This window comes from Phodopus roborovskii, unplaced genomic scaffold (assembly GCF_943737965.1).
Source record: "Phodopus roborovskii unplaced genomic scaffold, PHOROB, whole genome shotgun sequence".
NCBI lineage: Eukaryota > Metazoa > Chordata > Mammalia > Rodentia > Cricetidae > Phodopus > Phodopus roborovskii.
This window is the reverse complement of record NW_026126482.1, coordinates 761,797-781,360: the sequence shown is the minus strand read 5'-3', so window position 1 is coordinate 781,360 and position 19,564 is coordinate 761,797. Positions and strand designations below refer to the sequence as shown.

Below are 19,564 nucleotides of genomic sequence, written 5' to 3'. Positions count from 1 at the left end.
AAGAACAAAATAAAATAAAAGAATAATTTTGATTATGTTTTTATTATTTAGTCTGTTTTTGTTTTGTCTAAATGTGTCTACAGTCAAAATATCACTGATGTTTTTCTAAGAACCTCTTTTTGTGATTTTAAAAAATACATACGAAGTGGTGTTGTGCACATGTGTACATATGTGTTTATAAACATCACAGTTGTAGTTAGAGAACGGCATTCAGGAATTGATTCCTCCTTTCTACCAGGTCAGTTCTAAGGACTGAACACAAATTTTCAGGCTTGGCAACAAGCACCTTTTCCTCTTACACTTTGTGATCTTGCCTAGCTAAAACAATTTATTTAACCTAAGTTGAAAACCATTTTCTTTACAAAATGTATGCATGTCAAATGAATGTCTTAAATGACCATTCATCTATCATCCATCTATTCATCATCCATCCATCCATCCATATTTTCATCTGCCTGTGCTCCTACGCAAGCACTCTACCACCAAGTCACAACTCAGCCCTAGAACATTCTGCTTAAAATAACTATTAATTTTGAAGTAGACTATAACACATCCTTAGAAAATTTCTCCACCGACATGGTCAGAGTCTACCTCAGCTGCATGGTAGAAGGTATCTTAAACAAATGATTGCAGAATACTAGTCTATCCCATGTCATATTGGGATTTTTTTTTTTATTAAGATTTTGCCTCTAGGGATGGAACTCAGGGAGCTTGTACATGCTAGGCAAGTGTTCTAGCGTGGAACTACATACCCATCCCCTAAAACAAAATCTGAGCATGATTTTCTTCCCTGCTACTAAGGATAGAACCTAGGGTCTCACACATACTAGATAAATAGTGTCACTGAGCTGCAGGCCAGCCTGATTTGTTTTGATTTCCTTTATTGAGGGCTGCTGTTGCCAGGGCTTTGTGCAACCTGCGAATTCAATAGGTCTTCCCTCAGCTTCCTGAGTAGCTGGAACTACAGTTTACTTGACTGTTCCTTGCTTTAAGTCATGCTTTTCAAAATCTGTAGTCATGTCATCAAGGTTTATGTTTCCACAATAGTTCATTGCAGAAGGCTCCCTGTCAGGGCCCATAAAAATGACTTCCTTTCATCTTGGATTAAGGTCAGAGAGTTCAAAACTATCCTTGTTCTTCCAAGGTCAAAGTCATAAGATTTAAAGGTCTAAAGTGTGACTATTGTAGGATGTTTGGTCATTGATGTCTTATCTAAATAACAAGAGACTTGTTATAAGATAACCCTCAAGGCCAGATTTAGTCTAAGGTGTGGTTACCAAGTGTTTGGAGAATTAAGGAAGAAAGTCTGTTTCTTTGTATCATGATGAAGTCTTTTGCCATGTTTCCCCTTTTTGGTTGTGGTGTAAAAGAATGTTGAAGAATAAACTTGGGGCATTCAGCATTCACTGGATTACCTCCCTGATTCTATTCTGTGTCTCTGTCTTTTCCTTGGTATCTTTACCTGCTGTTTCTCAATCCACACTCGCCCTCTCGGGCGTGAACACGGGTTAATATGGATTGTAACCCCACAAAGTCGGGCTCCTATAGATCGGCACCGCACAGTGGGGCTACTACAGATGGTTATTACAGTTCCCAGTGAATTCCTTCATGGGGTCATGGCCCATGGAGAGATCGGACTGTTCTGAGAAGGGTACAGCCCATGGGGCTTATGCCCTGTGTGTAAGTCTTCAGAGGGTTTCATGCAAGAGTGGTAGTTTAACTCTGTTGTTTGAACTGGCCAGAGAACAGCTTTCTCATAATCTGGAAATGAATTCCTGCTTCCCAGGTTTTATCTGTGGCTTCACAGATTGCCACCAGCCACCAGCCTGCTTTTAGGTTGTTTGTGACCATTCTGGAATTTTTTGTAAAAAAAAAAAAAAAAAAAAGCACTGGCTTCTCTTCCAGAGGTCCTGAGTACAATTCCCAGCAACCATGTGGTGACTCCCACCCATCTGTAATGAGATCTGGTTCCCTCTTCTGCTGTATAGACATACACACAGACAGAACACTGTATACATAACAAATACATAAATCTTAAAACATGTTCTCTGAGAAATGTGTCCATAATAATGGACGATGGTTATAATAGTAATTCCACACAACATGCAAAGAGTGGACCATCTGGTGAATACAGAGCACCACAAAATGCATTTTTGTCTTTTTGGTGGTGCTGTGTATGAACCCAGGGGCCTTGAACATGCAAGGCAAGTACTGAGCTCCATTTCCCCAGCCCAATATTATTACTGTTTTATCTATAATTTCTATGGTTTTACAGAGTTTCAGTATTTCAATTCTATATGTAATCTATATATAATAAATTATATTATAATGGACCTGGGTGTATGTTTATATAGTTTAGTGTACATTACAGATAATTTTATAACACACACACACACACACACAAATGCCCAGGCTGGTCCTGGGCTCCAGTGAGTGATTTGTCTTCCAAGTAAGTGGGACCATAGGTGCATGCTACCTGTGGTGGTTTAAATAAGACTGGTCCTCCACAGACTCACATATTAGCCATGGAGCTGTTTGAAAGGATTAGAAGGGTTAGGAAGTATGGCCTTGTTGGTAAAAATGTATCACTACGGATGGGCTCTGAGGTTTCAAAAGTGCATAAGCCCAGACTCAGTTCCCCCCACTTCTCCCTCTCACTTCCAACAGATCAAGGTGTAATGATCTCAAAACACCTATGCGCCACTATGCTTGCTTCCTGCCATGATGCCTCTGAGCCTCTGAAACTATAAGCCAATTAAATGTTTGTTTGCTTTTGATTTTGTTTTTGTTTTGTTTTGAGACAGGCTTTGGAACCTGTCCTGGCACTCAGTCTATACATCAGGCTGACCTCAAAATCACAGAGATCCACTTGCCTCTGCCTCCTGAGTGCCGGGATTAAAGGCATGCACCATCACCACCTGGCTTAAATGCCTTTTTAAAAGTACAGAATTCTATAAAAAAATATGGAATATTGCTGGGCTGTGGTAATGCATGCCTTTAATCCCAGCACTCAGGAGGCAGAGGCAAGTGGATCTCTGTGAGTTCGAGGCCAGTCTAGGTTATAGAGGTTAGATGTTTTAGGATTTATTCCTTACAGTTTGTATGTATGTATGTATGTGTGTGTATCAGAGTACATATACACCGGGTGCATGCAGCTGCTTCTGAGCCCATATCCCTGGGAACTGGAGTTAGAGCCATTTGTGAGGAGCCTGATTTGATGTAGGAAAACAAACCCAGGGCCTCTATACGAGGAGGATGTGCTCTTTACATGTGAGCCATCTCTCCATGGGCTAGACAATTCTAAGTCAGTGTACCACAAATAAACAGAACAAATTTCCCAAACAAAATAGCAAAATAATTTTAATTTTAAATTCTGAAAAATCTCATTTTTATTGATTTAAAAACATAAATGTCCATATATGCTCATGTGAAAATACATTAAAATAGTTTTGTGACAATATGCTTTATATAAAAGTATAAGGTCATAGTAGTATTACAGTTGCTAAGGATTACCAATGTTTTGATTTTGTGATAGTTTCTAAGACAAAACTAAGATTCTTAGCACTTGTGAGGCAAAGGCAGGTGAATCTCTGAGTTCTAAGCTAGCTGGCCCAGGACAGCTAGGGTCACACAGAAAAATCTTATCTCAAAGAACCAAAACAAAAACTAAAAAAGACATCAAACAAAAACAAAACAAAAAACAAAAAAAAAAAAAAAAAAAAAAAAAAAAAACTAAGATTCTTCCCTGCCTTCTTTGTTTTTTCAAGATAGGGCTTGTGTAGCCCGGCTATCCAAGAACTTACTCTTAGACCAGGCTGACCTCGAACTTGAAAAGATCTGCCTGCCTTTGCCTCCTGAGTAGGTGTAAGCCACCATTGTCTGGCCAAAACCAAGATCCTTAAAAAGTAAAATATGACAATAGTTTTCTAAATAAGACAGATGGGGGGGGGGGGAGGCAACCAGGTATCTAGGAATGTACAACCTAGTGTGGGTGCCCATAAAGATGGCTGTACTCCATCTTGGCACAAGGACAAAGAGATCAAAAGTGTCCTCAGCAAGTCACAAGACCTAAAGGTCAAAGGTGTGGCTACGGAAGGATGTTTGGCTGTCTTAGTCTAAATAACAACAAACCTGAATCTGAGGTGTGGTTACTCCTGACCTCAAGGCTAGTGAACGAGAAGTTGGAGCTAAGGTGTAGTTACTGAACCCTTAGAATAAGTGAGGAAGAAAAGTCTGTTTGTTCCATATACATGATACTGTGTTCCCCTTTTTGGTGAAAAATAAACTCGTGGCATTTCAGTATTGACTGATCTGCCCTCCTGACCTTTGTTCTGTGTCTCTGTCTTTCCTTTATCATCTATAGCTAGCCTTCCCTCATCCACACTTCCCAACTCAGGTACAGACTTGGGGCTGGCTCCAATTGTAGCCCTGCAAAGACTGCTCCCGAAACCCCAAGGCACATTATTATTGCTTTTTTTTTTTTTTTTTTGACTGTTTTGTTTTTGAGACCAGTCTGTCCTAGAACTTGGAGATCTTCCTGCCTCCTCCCTTTGAACCATCACATCTGGCTGCACATTTGCTTTTGTCATTTTTTGGTTTTGTTTTTTGAGACAGGGTTTCTCTGTATTGCTTTGGAGGTTGTCCTGGAACTCTCTCTGTAGACCAGGCTGGCCTTGAACTCACAGAGATCCGCCTGCCTCTGCCTATTAAGTACTGGGATTAAAGGAGTGAGCCACCGATGCCCAGCGCTTTTTGTTATTTTTGGACTGCCGAGGAACTCAGTATGTACCCCAGGCTAGACTGCAACATTGCTCTCAGTGCCTCTGCTTGTGCTGAGATTACAGGCATAGGCTAGTATGCCCAAGTATTACATTGCAAAGTTTAAAACAGTCTTAACATTGCCTTTTAGAAAGCATTCTATATTCTATATAGATCTGTGTGTGTGTGCACGTGCGTCTGTGTGTGTGTATGTATGTATGTATTTATGTGTATGCACTGCTAGAGATAAAAATCTAGAGCTGCACATTGTAGATGTCCCTGTTCTAGATATTTAAAATATGGTCAGAATTGAGGATGTAGCTCAGTGATAAGAGAATGTGTTCCCATGCATGAAAACTTTGGATTTGATCCCCAAGAACATCCCCTAAACCAAATCAAATCAAGTATTTCCCTCAACCCACTTAATTCTACCCAAACAACCTTAGTGCAATAGGTGGTTGGTGGGTGCTGACCAGGCCCTCTGCTATCTCAGAGGTCTTGTTTTCATCAACCAATGACTTCTCACCTGCACCCCCATGGAGATTTATGTGGGCAGGGCATTTGCCTTTCCGTGTCTAAATACTTCCTACCCGTCCCCCAAGTCAGCTGAACTTATAAAAAACACAGGAAATACAGAACTTGGGAAGCAAGCAAAAATACCTATACCCTCACCACACACACACATGCCTACTGGCAGTGTTGTACTATGTTTATTTACCATCTTTTCTCTAAGAACACAAAAAAATTAAAGCATACATGTGGTTATACTATTTACAGAATTTGAAAATCTGGTTTTTTCCCCCCTACTAAATAAAACTGTCTTGAGTTGCTTTCCTTTCCCTTTGTGCATTTACCCCTTCCATTAACTATTTTTCTGAGGAAGGCTCTTCCCCATATAACTCAGCTGGACTCTTGTACTCATTTCTCAGAGTTAGGACTACATGCCATCATACCTGGCCCATTCTTCACTTCCTTTCATATATATACAGACATATATGTACATGAACATGTATATGTAGTTTTAGATTTTATTCTTATTTTATGTGTATGAGAGTGCTTGCTACATTTATGCATGTTCACCATATGTGAATCTGGTGCCCAAAGGCCAGAAGATGTTGGATCCCTTGCAATTGGAGTTATAGATAATTGTGAGCCACCATGTGGGTATTGGGAACCAAACCTGAGTCTCCTAAAAGAGAAGCAAGTGCTCTTAACCACTGAGTGATCTTTCCAGCCCCCTTCTTATATTTTAGTTGCCAAAGACCTTATATTGAATGGATAATTAATTATAGAGGCCATAAAATTGAAAATGCCTATTCCATTTCTGACAACTGATGTCTTTCAGCATATAGTTCTATAGGCACATGAGCTTTGTGCTTCTATAACCTCATGAAGCCATGATGCCTGGCCTTTTGGTTCACATTTCAAGGGCCCATTCACACAAATGGAAGATCCCACGTGAAGTCACACATGGATAACTGTAGGTCTGCTCATGAAATTCACAGGCTGAACTCCCACAAGCTGTAAAACAGAGTTTATGGGTTTGTGATCCAACCTATTCCTGTCTCGGTGCACAAAGTGGATGTTGTTACCTAGAAGAGAGCAAGGACAAAGATGCTGAGGGCAAATGATGCACTAGTCTTTAGATTTACTGCTTATGAGGGTCAAGTACGCATTTCAACTCCTAATTAGTACGAAGGGAAAAATTAATTACCTGGAGTCCATTATATTCCCTATGTGATGCCGCCATAATTCTGCATCATGGCAATTAACCATGACAAGGCAATGGTTGAATAAGAGTGTTACTTAATACATTATGAGCTCCGAGGGGACAGCATCCTAAATTATACCCTTCTATTCAGTTCCATCAAGTATAATTAAATAAAACATCCAATCAGACAGGCAGAATCTGGGACTAACATAGGTATCAGCTGGGAAATTACATCTATTTCCTAAGCACATGTACTGTAAATCATTTGCTTCAAAAAATTCACTCCTGGGGCTAGGGGGTGCAGTACTCCTGAGGATCTGGGTCATCCCCAGGACTGCCAAAGTAAAAAAAAAAAAAAAAAAAAAAAAAAAGGAAAAACATTGATTTCGTAGGATGTTTTATAATTAACCTAAGAGGCTGGAAGACAAGGCAGTAAGCTAACTAGCTACAGTACATTTAAACACCCACAATCCTATTCACTCAATTAAGTTATAATTAGTTGTCTTAGTCCTGTTAGTTCCATCTTGAATTCAAAACCAGAATTTTTGTTTGTTTTGAGTTCCAGGTAGCACTGGCTGACCTGGAACTCACTATGTAGACCAGGCTGGCCTTGAACTCACAGAGATCCTCCTGCCTCTGCCTCCAAAGTGCTGGGATTAAAGGTGTATGTCACCATATAGCCAAAACCAGAATTTAACTTGAAACATTAGATCAAAGTACATGTTTTTGGTATACCTATAGTAAAAGGTTTAATTCTTCATCCCCTGAAGATATGGCTATGTTGTGGTTTATAGGGATTGGCATTATTTGAAAGCATTAGGCCTTGTTGGAGTAGGTGTGGTATTACTGGAAGAACTATATCGACAGGGGTGGGCTTTGAGGTTTCAGAAGCTCAAGTTAGCCAGTTGCTCTCTCTCTTCTTGCTGGCTGCCAAACCAGATATAGGACTCTCAGCTGTCTCTCCAGCACCATGTCTGCCTGATGCCAACATGCTTCCTGCCGTGACAATAATGGACTAAACCTCTGAACTGTAAGCCAGTCCCAATTAAATGTTTTCCTATTTAAGAGTTGCCATGGTGAGCCAGGCAGTAGAGGTGCACACTTTTAATCCCAGCACTCGAGAGGCAGAGGCAGGAGGATCTCTGTGAGTTTTGAGGCCAGCTTGGTCGACAGAATGAGTTCCAGGATAGCCAGGGCTGTTACAAAGAAAACCCTGTTTCAGAAAGAAAGAAAAAAGAAAAAAAAAAAAGAAAAAAAAGAAAAAGTTGCTGTGGTTGTATCTCTACGGCAATAGAAACCCTAACTAAGACAATGGCCACATGACTCAGTGACATGAGATGAGGGATGGGGTAAAAACTGATGGGAGAGGTCATTCTGTATGTTTCTCATACTGGTTAATAATAAAGCACTGTTGGCCAATAGAAAAGGAAGATAGGAGGGACTAGGAGACAAGGAGGAAATAGAAAGTAGTAAGGAGTCAAGATGGAGAGTCTAAAGAAAGCAGTATGCCGCCAGCTCCCCGGTAAGAGAAATACATAGATCAGCAGAAATGGGTTAATAATTAAGGCAGAGCTAGCCGATAAGAAACAAGTAACAGGGCCAACAACATTAAATCAAATACAGAGTTTCTGTGTGTTATTTGGGGCTGGTGCGGCAGCATGACAAGACCAGAGGCGGCAGGCAGAAAAACAGTACTCGTTACAAAAAACCCCTTCTACATCTGAGGATGCAAATTAGTTATTCAAGAATATGGCTCCAGAAGACCGGGGTGTAGCTCAGTGATAGGAGCACCTGCACAGTGCACACGCCCTAGGTGAAATACCCAACGCCATAAAGAAAAATATGGGCCAGTGAGATAGCTCAGGGTAAAGGCACCAAGCCTGACAACCTGAGTTTGATCCCCAGGACTCACATCATAGAAGGAGAGAACAGACTCTTCAAGTTGTCCTCTGACTTTAACATGTACCAAGGCACATGTGTCCTGCTCCCTATGCATGCATGCTCACACATACACATACTAAATAAAGAAAAGAAATGCAAAATGATCTATTAATCCCAGTACCCAGGAGGCGAAGACAGGCAGATCTGTGGGTCTGAGGCCAGCCTGCTTTGCAAAGCCAGATCTAGGTCAACTAGGACTGCGCAGTGAGAACTTGTCTCAAAACAAAATCTATTTTAAAAAGGCAGAGACAGGTGAATCTCTGAGAGTTTGAGGTCAGCCTGGTCTACATAGTGAGTTGACAGAAATACATAGGGAGACCCCATCTCGGAGACAGGAGATGGGAGAAAGGAGGAGAGGGGGGAGAGGGGGAGAGGGGGAGGGAGGGAGAGAGAGAGACAGAGAGAGAGAGAGAAAGAGAGAGAGAAAGAGAGAGAGAGAGAGGAGGAAGGAAGGGGCAGAAAGGAAAAGGACAGAGTTCTAAGCTGAGGGTGTAGCCTTGCCCTAGTGAACTCAAAAACAAGCACCAAAACAAGCTTCCCAGTGGTTCAGTAGCATTCTGGGTAAATTTATAGGATTCAAATGGGCTCATTTATTTATTAGTGCTGAGTCCAGGAAGCAATCCACCTGCCACTGAATTATAACTCCATCCCCAAAGGGCTTTTTCTCCCCCTTCCAGATAGGGTTTCTCTGTGTAACAGTCTTGGCTGTCTTGGAATTCACTCTATAGTTCAGGCTGGCATCAAACTCAAGAGATCCACCTGCCTCTGCCTCCGGAGCACTGGGATCAAAGGCGTGCACCACCACCGCCCCACCCAGGCAATTTTTTTTTTTTAATTTGATCTAAATTTGTGAGAGATGGGTATAAGTGTGCCTGATGAAAAAAAAACAAAAAACAAGAAACAAACAAACAAACAAACAAAAACAAAAAAACTCAGTCAAAAGCAGTCCTTTCAACAGTCTGGTATTTGCAGAAATATTAGTAATAATTCACTGGCAGGTACAATTTTAAAGAGGCAGAAGAATGAAGAAAAAATCTATCCATGCCACAGTGACTTTCTGGTCTGTTATTATAGAACTTGGATGTGGAGAAAGCCAGCTCCCCACACTGACCAGGGTGAAGCCAGAGGCATCTATGGCCCAGACACAATAGTGCAGTTGTTGAAGCCTGTGTCTTAGGGTAGTTCTCACTTCAGAATGGGCTAACCCTGGTACTGGCTTGCTTTCCAACACTGTGTGCATCTCCTAGTTTAGTTAGTAAAAACAAAGATTCTTTCATTTACAAAAGGAATTCAGCTCTCCAAGCTTGAACAGCAAGTGTCTTTTACCTGGAGAGCTATGTGGCTGGGCCTATTGAACTTATATGCTGGCAGTCCTGTAACTTTATTACATATTTTCATTAACTGCCTGTAGGGCCTTGGCTGTCCTGAAACTCATTCTGGCCACCCAGTTTTTTTTGTCTGTTTTTCTGTATGTAGTTTTTTTTCTTTCTTTCTTTCTTTCTTTTTTTGGTGGTAAATAAGGACACAGGTTACCAAAGTGTAGAGCTTGTGTGGTGAATCTTCACCCTCATTACATCTTCTTGACAAATATACAGGGACTCACTCTGGACCACTCCTATTTCTGTGACGCGCAGGTGGCTTTGTTGAGCCTGGTATCACTGTGCACACCTGGACCCCCCATTTCCTTCATGGGAAGTTTCCAGATCTGAGTGCCCAAGGAAAAATATAGGTTACTTTGCAAATTTGGATGCATCCTTTCTGCAGGGGCCATGCTAATCTTCTTTCTATTGTTCCAATTTTAGAATATGTGCTGCCAAAGTGAGCACTGAACCTCTTTAAGATTTATTTTTAATTATGTGTACTTGTATGTGTGTGTGTGTGGGGGGGGGTAGAGGTTATACATGAGTGTAGGTGTTCAAGGAGGCCAGAAGAGGGAGTCAAATCCCCTGGAGCTAACATTACAAGTGGTTGTGAGTCACCTGACACAGGTGTTGGATTAGGTCCCCTGCAAGAGCAGCCAGTGCTCATAAATCCCTGCCAAACTTTGCAAAGAGTGTAACGGTCGTATTAATCAGCATCTCACAGCTTACTTTCTGAGTCCCAAACCCCTGCCATCATCCTGAGTGATGAGGACACTCATCGCCACAGACACCAACACACAGAAGCCTCTGAGAATGAAAGATGCTCCTTACCAAAGCATGCCACCTCATTAGCCAGGCCTCTCATTTTCAGTGTCTATCACGTAAGAAAAGTGGGTGGCTTAGACTGTAGCAGGTAAGGAAACATACCCTGTTCTTGATGCTCACCTGGACCTAGAATGAATGTTCCACCTTGCTGAGCTGGGTCTCCTTGGAAATCAAAAAGTGGGCCAGTGACTGCCCGCCACAGGCTCTGAAGGCTTCCTGAGAGCAGGTTGGACTTTATGTGGGGGCTCTGTCCTGAAATATTAAAAATTGTCTTTAGGTGTTATCATTTTGTATTCCAATAAGATGTCAGTGGAGAGGGTGTTTGAACCGGCCTTCTCCTGTAATCAGATTGATGACTTCCCTAATTGACATCCGAGAGCCTTCATCCAGTAACTGATGGAAGCAGATGCATAGACCCACAGCCGTGCATTGGGGGGGGGGTGTCAAGGTCATGACAGGGGAACCCACAGAGACAGCTGACCTGAGCTCATGGGAGCTCACCAACTCTGGACCAAGGGAGCCTGCATGGGGGTTAACCCCAAGGCCCTCTGTGTGTGTGACAGTTGTGTAGCTTGGTCTGTTTGTGGGGTTACTAGCAGTGGATCAAGACTTGTTCCTGGCACATAGGTAGCTTTTGGGAACCCATTCCCCATGCTGAGTTTGCCTCAACTTTGATGTTCCATGCTTTGTTGACTTTTATGAATGGAGACATGGAGGAGTGGATTGGGAGGGGGTCGTAAGAAGAGAGGTGGGGAGAGGACAGGAGGAGAGGAGGGAAGGGAGACTATGGTCAGTATGTGAAACAAATGTTAAAAAAATTTAAAGATATGATGTCAATTATTGTATAAAACATTCTTAAAAAAAAAAAAAAAAAAAAAAGGGCCAGTGTTGGTGGCCCATGCCTTTAATCCCAGCACTTGGGAGGCAGAGGCAGGTGGATCTCTGTGAGTTCGAGGTGAGCCTGGTCTACAGAGCTAGTTCCAGGACAGGCTCCAAAGCTACAGAGAAACCCTGTCTCAAAAAACCGAAAAGAGAAGCAAACAAAAACATTTAAAGTATGTCTGTATTCTTGTGTGATTGTGCATGTGCATGCTATGCCTATTGGAGGCCAGGAGAGGGCACTAAGTTCCCAGGAGGTGGAGTTATAGGTGATTGTGAGTCACCCAAGATGAGTATTGGCAACCAAGCTTGGATCCTTTGTAAGAGCAGTGTGAGCTCTTAATGGCTGAGCCATCATCTCTCCAGCCCCAGAAACATTCTGTATTGGGCCCCATCATCCTTCCCTTACTCTTCAATGGAAAGCACAGCACTGAACTTTCCATTTACCTTTATTCTTTCTAGAAACTATGGCTTAAGCTGTCACTGACACGGGCTTAGGCAGCCCTCTTATAGTACAGTGCAAAATATTTGGCAACAACCTTGCTTTCTACACCTGCTAAATGCCAGAAACACTGGTCACTGAGTTGACAACCAAAAATATCTCCAGCTGAGGACAAATATGCTGTGTGTGTGTGTGTTGGTGGTAATATCTCTGCTGAGGAGATTGTCTTAAAGCAAGAAGTGATGATGGACCTGGACCACCTGCCACTGAGAACATCAATGATTAACTTGTCAGATTTTACTACTTCTATCTTAATTTCCCATATACACTTGCTTCATCTCTAACGGGCAGTCATGTTCTTCTGGAGGACACATTTTGCACAGGCTGTTAAATAATGGTCAACACCTTTCTTCTTCCCAGACCCATGACTAGGTTGTCCTTTCCAGTTTCCCTCACATTAGCCATGGTAATGTTCTAGTCAGTGAGTAAAGTGGCTGCTTCTGGGTCAAGCTCCCAAAATCTCCCTCCAAGTTCTTGGAAAGCTTGGGTTGAAACTGACAGAGCCACAGGAGGGCAGGCAGGGTTTGGGCCTCAAAGTGCTGCTTGATGGCTGTCATCTACTTCTGTTTTCACAGTGACTGATGTGTTTGCTCTGTGACTAACATTCCTGCTCCCTTTGAGCCAAGACACTCGGTCTCTGCTCATCTATAAAATAACTATTTTCCCGTTATTCTTGCCTTGTTTGTGCCTGACTTTAAGTTTTAAACTTTGATGACTGTACAGAAAAATGCACTCAGATTCAAACTTATCTTTTCCTACTGCAGTCTTCTGACTCAGACCAGTTTGACTCCAGCTATATATAGGTGCCTTTATCTACATGCCAAACAAGCAGCGACTCAGTGGTGACACATCCACCTGAAGATAATGTCAGATCACAGAGGTGGAAGGCTAACTTCCAAGATGGGTCCCTATTTAGTATAAATGCTAACCACAAGTCTGGGTGGTTTAATTTTTAAAAACTACTTATTTTATGTATATGGATGTTATGTAGTATATCTGCACAACAGAAGACTGGCTATAAAATGGGATACCCATAAAACCTTTTGGGATATAATGAATTTTTCTTGATGGTTAATTTTAATTATCAATTTGACATGGTCTAGAATCATCTGGGAAGGGAATCTCAGCAAAGAACTTGTAGATTAAATTGACCTGCAGACATGTTTGGGGTTAGTGTACCCACAGTGGGTGGTGCCATTCTCTCGTTAGGGAATCACGGATTATGTAAGAGTAGAAAAGGGAGGCTGAGAATAAGCAAGCATGCATGAACTCGAGGCTCTTTGCTCTTGACTGCAGATGTAATGTGACGGCTGCTGAAAGTTTCCGCTGCCTTGACTTCCTGTAGTGATGGTCATCTAGAATTCTGAGCTAAGTAAACCCTTTCTCCCTTACATTGCATTTGGCAGAATGGTTTATCACAGCAACAGAAATGAAACTATGACACAGCCACTTAATATTTAGAATAAAATATAATCTTGGTGGCTTAATGATTTTTTAAAATTCTATTTTACTTGTATGGGTATTTTGCCTGCATGCACATACAGGCAAAATACTGAAACACATAAAATAAAAATAAGTCTTATAAAATTACTTACAAAATCTTGCCAGGTGGTGTGTGTGCATACACCTTTAATCCCAGCACTTGGGAGGTAGATGCAGGTAGATCTGTGAGTTTAAGGCCAATCTGGTCTACAGAGTGAGTTCCAGGATAGCTAGGGCTACACAGATAAAGCCTGTCTCAAAAAAAAAAAAAAGCTAAAAATTACTTTATAGAATCCAATATTCTTCATTAAAAATGTGTGCATTCATTTAATTCCAGCATTTAGGAGGTAGAGGCAGGTGGATCTCTTGATTTCGAGGCTAGCCAGAACTCAAGGTCTTCAGAGTTCTAAGACAGCCAGAGCTACACAGAGAAGCTCTGTCTCAAAAAACAAAAACAAATAAAAGTGTATATTTATTTATTTTTTACTTTCTCTGTCTCTCTTTCTGTGTGTGTGAGAGAGAAAGAGAGACTAAGTGAACAAGTGTAGGTTTGTATCCATGTATGTACCATGAAGAGAGTTTGGAAGGTAGAGGAAAACTTGTGGGAACCAGTTCTTTCTACTATGTGGGTTCCAGGAATCAAATTCTTTACCCACTGAGACTTCTTGCTGACCCCAAATCTATTATTTTCTGTTTGATAATGATATACTTTAACTTAAACCCAAAGACACTTGAAAACTGTAAGCCCAAACTTGAGCCCTGTGATCCATCCTACACCAGTCGGTGAAAACTGAATGCTGGCTCATCAGTTTTAGTTAATTTTAGGTTGCAGTCTTTAAAACCAGCAGGAAGATGGGCATGTTGTCATATACTTTTATTCCCAGGACTAGGCAGGCACAGGCAAGAGGATACCTGTGAGTTTGAGGCCAGCTGGTGTACACAACAATACCAAGTTCGGGTCAGCCAGGGCTACATTGTGAGACTGTCTCAAAATAATAATCATAATAAAATAAAAGCACTAGCAAAAGAACATGGCAATCGGGGGAAAGGGGCTGGAGAGACTGATCATGGTTAAGAGCAGTGTTTGCTATTCCTAGGGGATCTGATGCCTGATAGGGGATGTCCTTCTGTATATTTTTCTCTTATTGGATGATGAATACAATACTCATTGGCCGGTAGCCAGGGAGAAAGTACAAGCGGGGCTACCAGAGGAAGGGAGTGCTGGGGAGAGGATCCCAAGAGAAGCACGCTGCCAAAAGAGTAACATGCCGGATTACGGATAAGCCATAGCCTCGTGGCAATACACAGATTAATAGAAATGGGTTAATAAATGAGAGATAGCCAGTAAGAAGCCTAAGCCATCGGCCAAACAGTTTAATAATTAATATAGCGCCTGTGTGTTTATTTGGGGCTACACAGCTTCGGGACCAGGTATGACAGAAACTCCAGCTACAAGTGCCCTCCTCTGGCTTCTATGGGCACCAGGCACCCATGTGACATCTGTGCAAGCAAAACACTCATACACATTAATAATAATAACAACTTTATTATCATCATGGCACATCTGCCTCACAAACAGCTCCCAGCCCCTTCTCCAGTGAGGCAGGCCTCCTTGGCTGAGTACACCTTTGTCACCATCACTGGCTTCAGCTTGGCCAGATCCAGTTCCTCCTCACACACTGTGATTCCTTCACTTACCATAATGCCGCAAAACACCTGAGGATTCCCCAAGAATAAATCCAAACTCTGAGTCAACCCGAATGCAGTGTGAACCAGCCCAGCCTATCCATAACTACACCAGTGCAGCTAGAGGCAGGTGTCTGCATGTCAAGTGAGCAGCACTTCCTGAAGTCTGTGGGCATCCCTCCTGCATCCTCCTCATCACAGGCCTCTGAGCTGCTCTGAACTCCTGGAAAGCAGAGGCTGCCCTTTATCACCTTCCCTCAAGAGCATCCAACAGTGGGTGTCACAGTAAGGACATAACTGTTGAGATCGACTGACTGGGGTCTTGACTTCTCATATCAAATATTTCAGAAACCAAGTCTGGCCTACAAAAAGACAAACAGGTTGACGTTGCTGGGCTTGATGATGTGAACCCATCTTCCCTGTGCTCAGGAGGCAGACACAGCAGGAACACAAGTTCAAGGTCAGACTAAGACTACATAAGGAGACCCAATCTCAAAATAAATAAAAATATAGCTAATGCTTGCTAAGGTCCTCTAAGCACACTGAAATTGTAATAAGAGCAGTGAATGTGGACAACACAAAGTTGAATAAACACCAAACTCTTTGGCTAATTCCTTGGTGCAATAGTGTACAGTAAGCTACAGGGCATTATTAAAGTTCTGGGAGATAAGCCTCTCTCTCTGCTTGAGCTGCTATGGGGAAGCTGGGTGTTAAGACCCAAAAGAATGTAAACTCATCATATTTTTATATTAATCATGGAAGTATAGTGCCCTCACAAAACAAAAAGTATGAAAGTTGGTTGGGGTGCCACTTGGTAGTAGAAAGCTTGCCTAGCATATACAAGGTTCCCTCCTGCAAAAATGCCAACTTCTAAGTGAATATTGTAGTATCTTCTAAAACCCTGTTCATTAAACACAAAAATGCACACTCAGGTCTTCCACACTTGTGGAAACTTGTTTTCACAAATGGGATCGTAGAGAGTACTTTTCTAGTGTCTGCTCTTGCTCCCTCACCATCTCCCCCACATCCTTTGCTATGGGTTTCAAGTGGGTTCCTAAAGAAGCTACAGACTGCTAGAATCAGCTGAACAGGAACACCAGAATGCTAAGAGAAACACAGACTGTGGAGGTCTGGCTCATGAGACTTAAAGGAGAATAGGACTTAACTGGGAGCAGGGCCACAGGCCATTAGTGTCACACTCCGACAAAGAATCTGGCTACATTCTGCTCATGCCCTGAAAAAAATGAGTGATGCCGAATTCAAAAGTATTAGCAGGTTGTTTGGCAAAGGTCATTTCATGACAGTGTAACATCCGGGCTGTGGCATGGTTAGTGTTCACTACTCCTCCTAGTCAGCTCTGCAGTGACAGGGGAGGACAGAGATAAGATACAGCAAAGAAGGGGATGTGAGCAAGTTCAAAGACACAGAGGACAAGGCCAATGCAGAGAAGGTAACCGTTAAGGACATTGGGGTCACTAAAGAGGACCCTTGCTCTTCACAGACAGAGGGAAGCTGCTTTGAGGGCAGGACCCTAAGACTAGAGCCTCAGACTTGTGAGAATGTAAACCCACCTGAAAGAAGAGCTCGAGCTGGCGGTACTCCTGAGGGCTCTCAAGGAAGTGTTTGAACAAAGGCTCGGGTCATTATCACTACTGCAGAAGGGAGCCACTGCAATCTGAGCTGGCAGAACTAGGCAGCAATGCCTATGTTTTGCAGACATGAGAAATGCTGAAATTATGAGGTCATGACAGCTTTTATCAATGTCCCTGGCTACTGGGGCCAGGCAATGTGTGGCAGCGTCACATTCCCTACAAGTATCTTGACAGACTATTGCATAGAGTTGTGAAGGTGAAACTTAAGTTGCACTGGGAATCCCAGAATATTAAAGATGCCAGGGCATCTGCTAAAGAAGGCCTCAGGCAAATAAATGAACACATTTAATTAATACAAATAAATAAATGAATTATTAAAAAAAAAAAAAACCCTCAGGCAAGGAGTGGAGCCAGCTCAACAGAAAGGCAGCTTGTGCTGCAGACAGCAGAACCAGATGGGTGGGGCTTACTAAGCCTGTCGGAACACAGAGGATTCCACCACGAGGTCTAGAACTGGGACATGGGGTTGCAGGATCTGGTGTTAGTCCTGCTGTATTTTGGTCTTTCCTTGCTGTCCTGGTTAGTTTTTTGACATATTGACACAAACTTAGTTGGGAAGAGGGATTCTTAATTGAGAAAATGCCCAAGATTGGCCTGTAGGCAAGTCTATGGGGCATTTTCTAATGACTGATGTGGACGGTACCACCCCTGGGCAGGTGATCCGAGGCTGTATAAGAAAGCAGGCTGAGCAAGCCGTAGGGAACAAGCCAGTACCATGTTCCCCTAAGGCTTCTGCTTTACTTCCTGCTTCCAGGTCCCTGCCTTGAGTTCCCACCTTGACTTCCTTCAATGATGTAGTGTGATGTGGAAGTGTAAGATGAAATAAACCGTTTTCTCCCCACAAGTCTAGTGACGGTGTTTTATCACCACAGTAGAAACCCTAACTGAGACACCTATTAGCTTTCCTTTCTTTCCAGAATGGGAGTGTTTACTCTGCACCATTGCATACTGTAAAATAATAAAATATGTAAGAATTAAAAAAAAATTATTTCACAGGGAGCTTACAGTTAAGAGCCTGAATCTCAGAAGAGCCTTTGGGCTTCTGAACAGTGTTGATACCTTAAATTCCCTTTGCCAAGAACATTTTTTAAGATTTATTTTTATTGTTATTATTATCTAAAAAGTAATATGCAAGTATGTGTGTCTGTATGTGTGTGTGAGTGTTCATGTGTGCAGGAGCCCTTAGATGCCAGAAGAGGGTGTCAGATTCCTCAGAACTGGAGTTACAGACTATTGTGAACCAATATATTGGTGTTGGGACCTGAACCTAGGTCCTCTGCAAAATCAGCAAGTGCCCTTAACCACTGAGCTACCTCACCAGCTCCTCTGATACCTATTTTGTCACAGCAACAGGAAAAGTATCAAACACACTTTTGCTATGCACATATACCCTAGTTAGAGAACACACACGTGTTTGAGAGAAATGCATTGTATGTCAAACATCTTACCTGAGGAGGAAATTTCTTCACCTCTTTTCATTCCCAATCTTTTATAAATTTCTCTCTCAGGATCAACATAGATTTCATGAGAATATCCAGTCAGTTTGCAGAAAGGCTAAAAAGAAAATGATTAAGAAGAAATGAAAGAAAAGTAATGACATCCTAGCTTTCTGCCACCAACTAAGACTAAACTCAGGGGCCCAACAAACGCAATTTTTGTGTCTGAAATATATTTAACATGGTGGTTCCTCAATTTGCTAAATAGTTACCTCAATATGATGGTATGATGACTGTCCAATCACTATGAGGGTGATGTCTGCTTCCTTTGGGAGGAAGAGAGATAAGAACATATTATTAGAAAGTATGTTTTAAGAACTTCCCCTAAAGCAATTCTTTTGTTTCCTTCTAATGCTACCTATAGGCTTGTAAAAGAATAGAAAATAACAAAATTGCACGAGTAGAAAGAAATGTATGGTACGATATTTGAGTAATTCAGGTGATTTGTTTTCTCTATGTAAGAATTTCAAGACTTAAACATTAAACATAAAATTACTAGAAGAATACACAGGAGGAAGCTCAGTATAACATTTTTGGGCAAGGATTTGGCTCAGTGAGTAAAGGTGCTACCATGCCTGATGACCTGAGTTCTATCTCAGGGACCTACATAGTAGGAGAGAACTGACTCCTGCAAGCTGTCTGACCTCCACACATACAGATATAAATCAATAAAGCAAAGCAATAAAAATAAACATTCAAAGGTTGTTATTCTATATAGCAAAGGAAACAACAGAGAAAAGACCCAACCCACTGACAGGACTAAGAAAACCTATGCAAATTATGCACTGGATTTGATCTCCAGCAATAAGGGTGCTAAGACTTAAATAGACAGTTCTCAAAAGACAGAACAAATAGCCAGTAGCTATATGAAAAATTCTTGGGCTGGGGAGATGGCTCAGTGGGTAAAATGTTTGCATGAGGATTTGAGTTCCAGCCCCAGAATCCATGTGAAAAGGCAGTGCAGCTGCATGTATTGTCATCCTAGCAATGGGGAGGTGGAGAGAGGTGGATCCTGGGCTCCCAATCCAGTCAGCCCATTTAAATCAGCAAGCTCCAGACCGGAGAGAGATGCTATATAAAAAACAAGGTGGGGTCTGGAGAGACGGCTCAGAGGTTAAGAGCACTGGCTGCTCTTCCAGAGGTCCTCAGTTCAATTCCCAGCACCCACATGGTAGCTCACAACCATCTATAATGAGATCTGTCATTGTATATATAATAAATAAAATTAAAAAAAAAAAAAAAAAAACAACAAGGTAACAGCACCTGAGGAA

General features: G+C 42.0%; 1 protein-coding gene and 1 non-coding gene across 8 annotated transcripts in view; both read right to left on the bottom strand.

The window, feature by feature from the left end:
* Positions 1 to 19,564, bottom strand: part of Cdc14b (cell division cycle 14B) — a 118,973-nt gene that overhangs the window by 96,959 nt on the left and 2,450 nt on the right. For all 7 annotated transcript variants that reach the window (XR_007835111.1, XR_007835110.1, XM_051194125.1 and 4 more), the window contains exons 3-4: positions 18,506 to 18,559; positions 18,246 to 18,351 (exon numbers count right to left, since the gene is read on the bottom strand). Coding sequence is in view for 5 of the 7 variants with exons in the window: in XM_051194125.1 (XP_051050082.1) it covers positions 18,246 to 18,351; positions 18,506 to 18,559 (160 nt within the window). In the remaining 2 variants the exon portion in view is untranslated. The remainder of the gene's footprint in view (positions 1 to 18,245; positions 18,352 to 18,505; positions 18,560 to 19,564) is intronic.
* LOC127229436 (U6 spliceosomal RNA) lies at positions 10,130 to 10,236 on the bottom strand. The gene has a single exon (XR_007835130.1). It is a non-coding gene; the product is annotated as a U6 spliceosomal RNA (small nuclear RNA).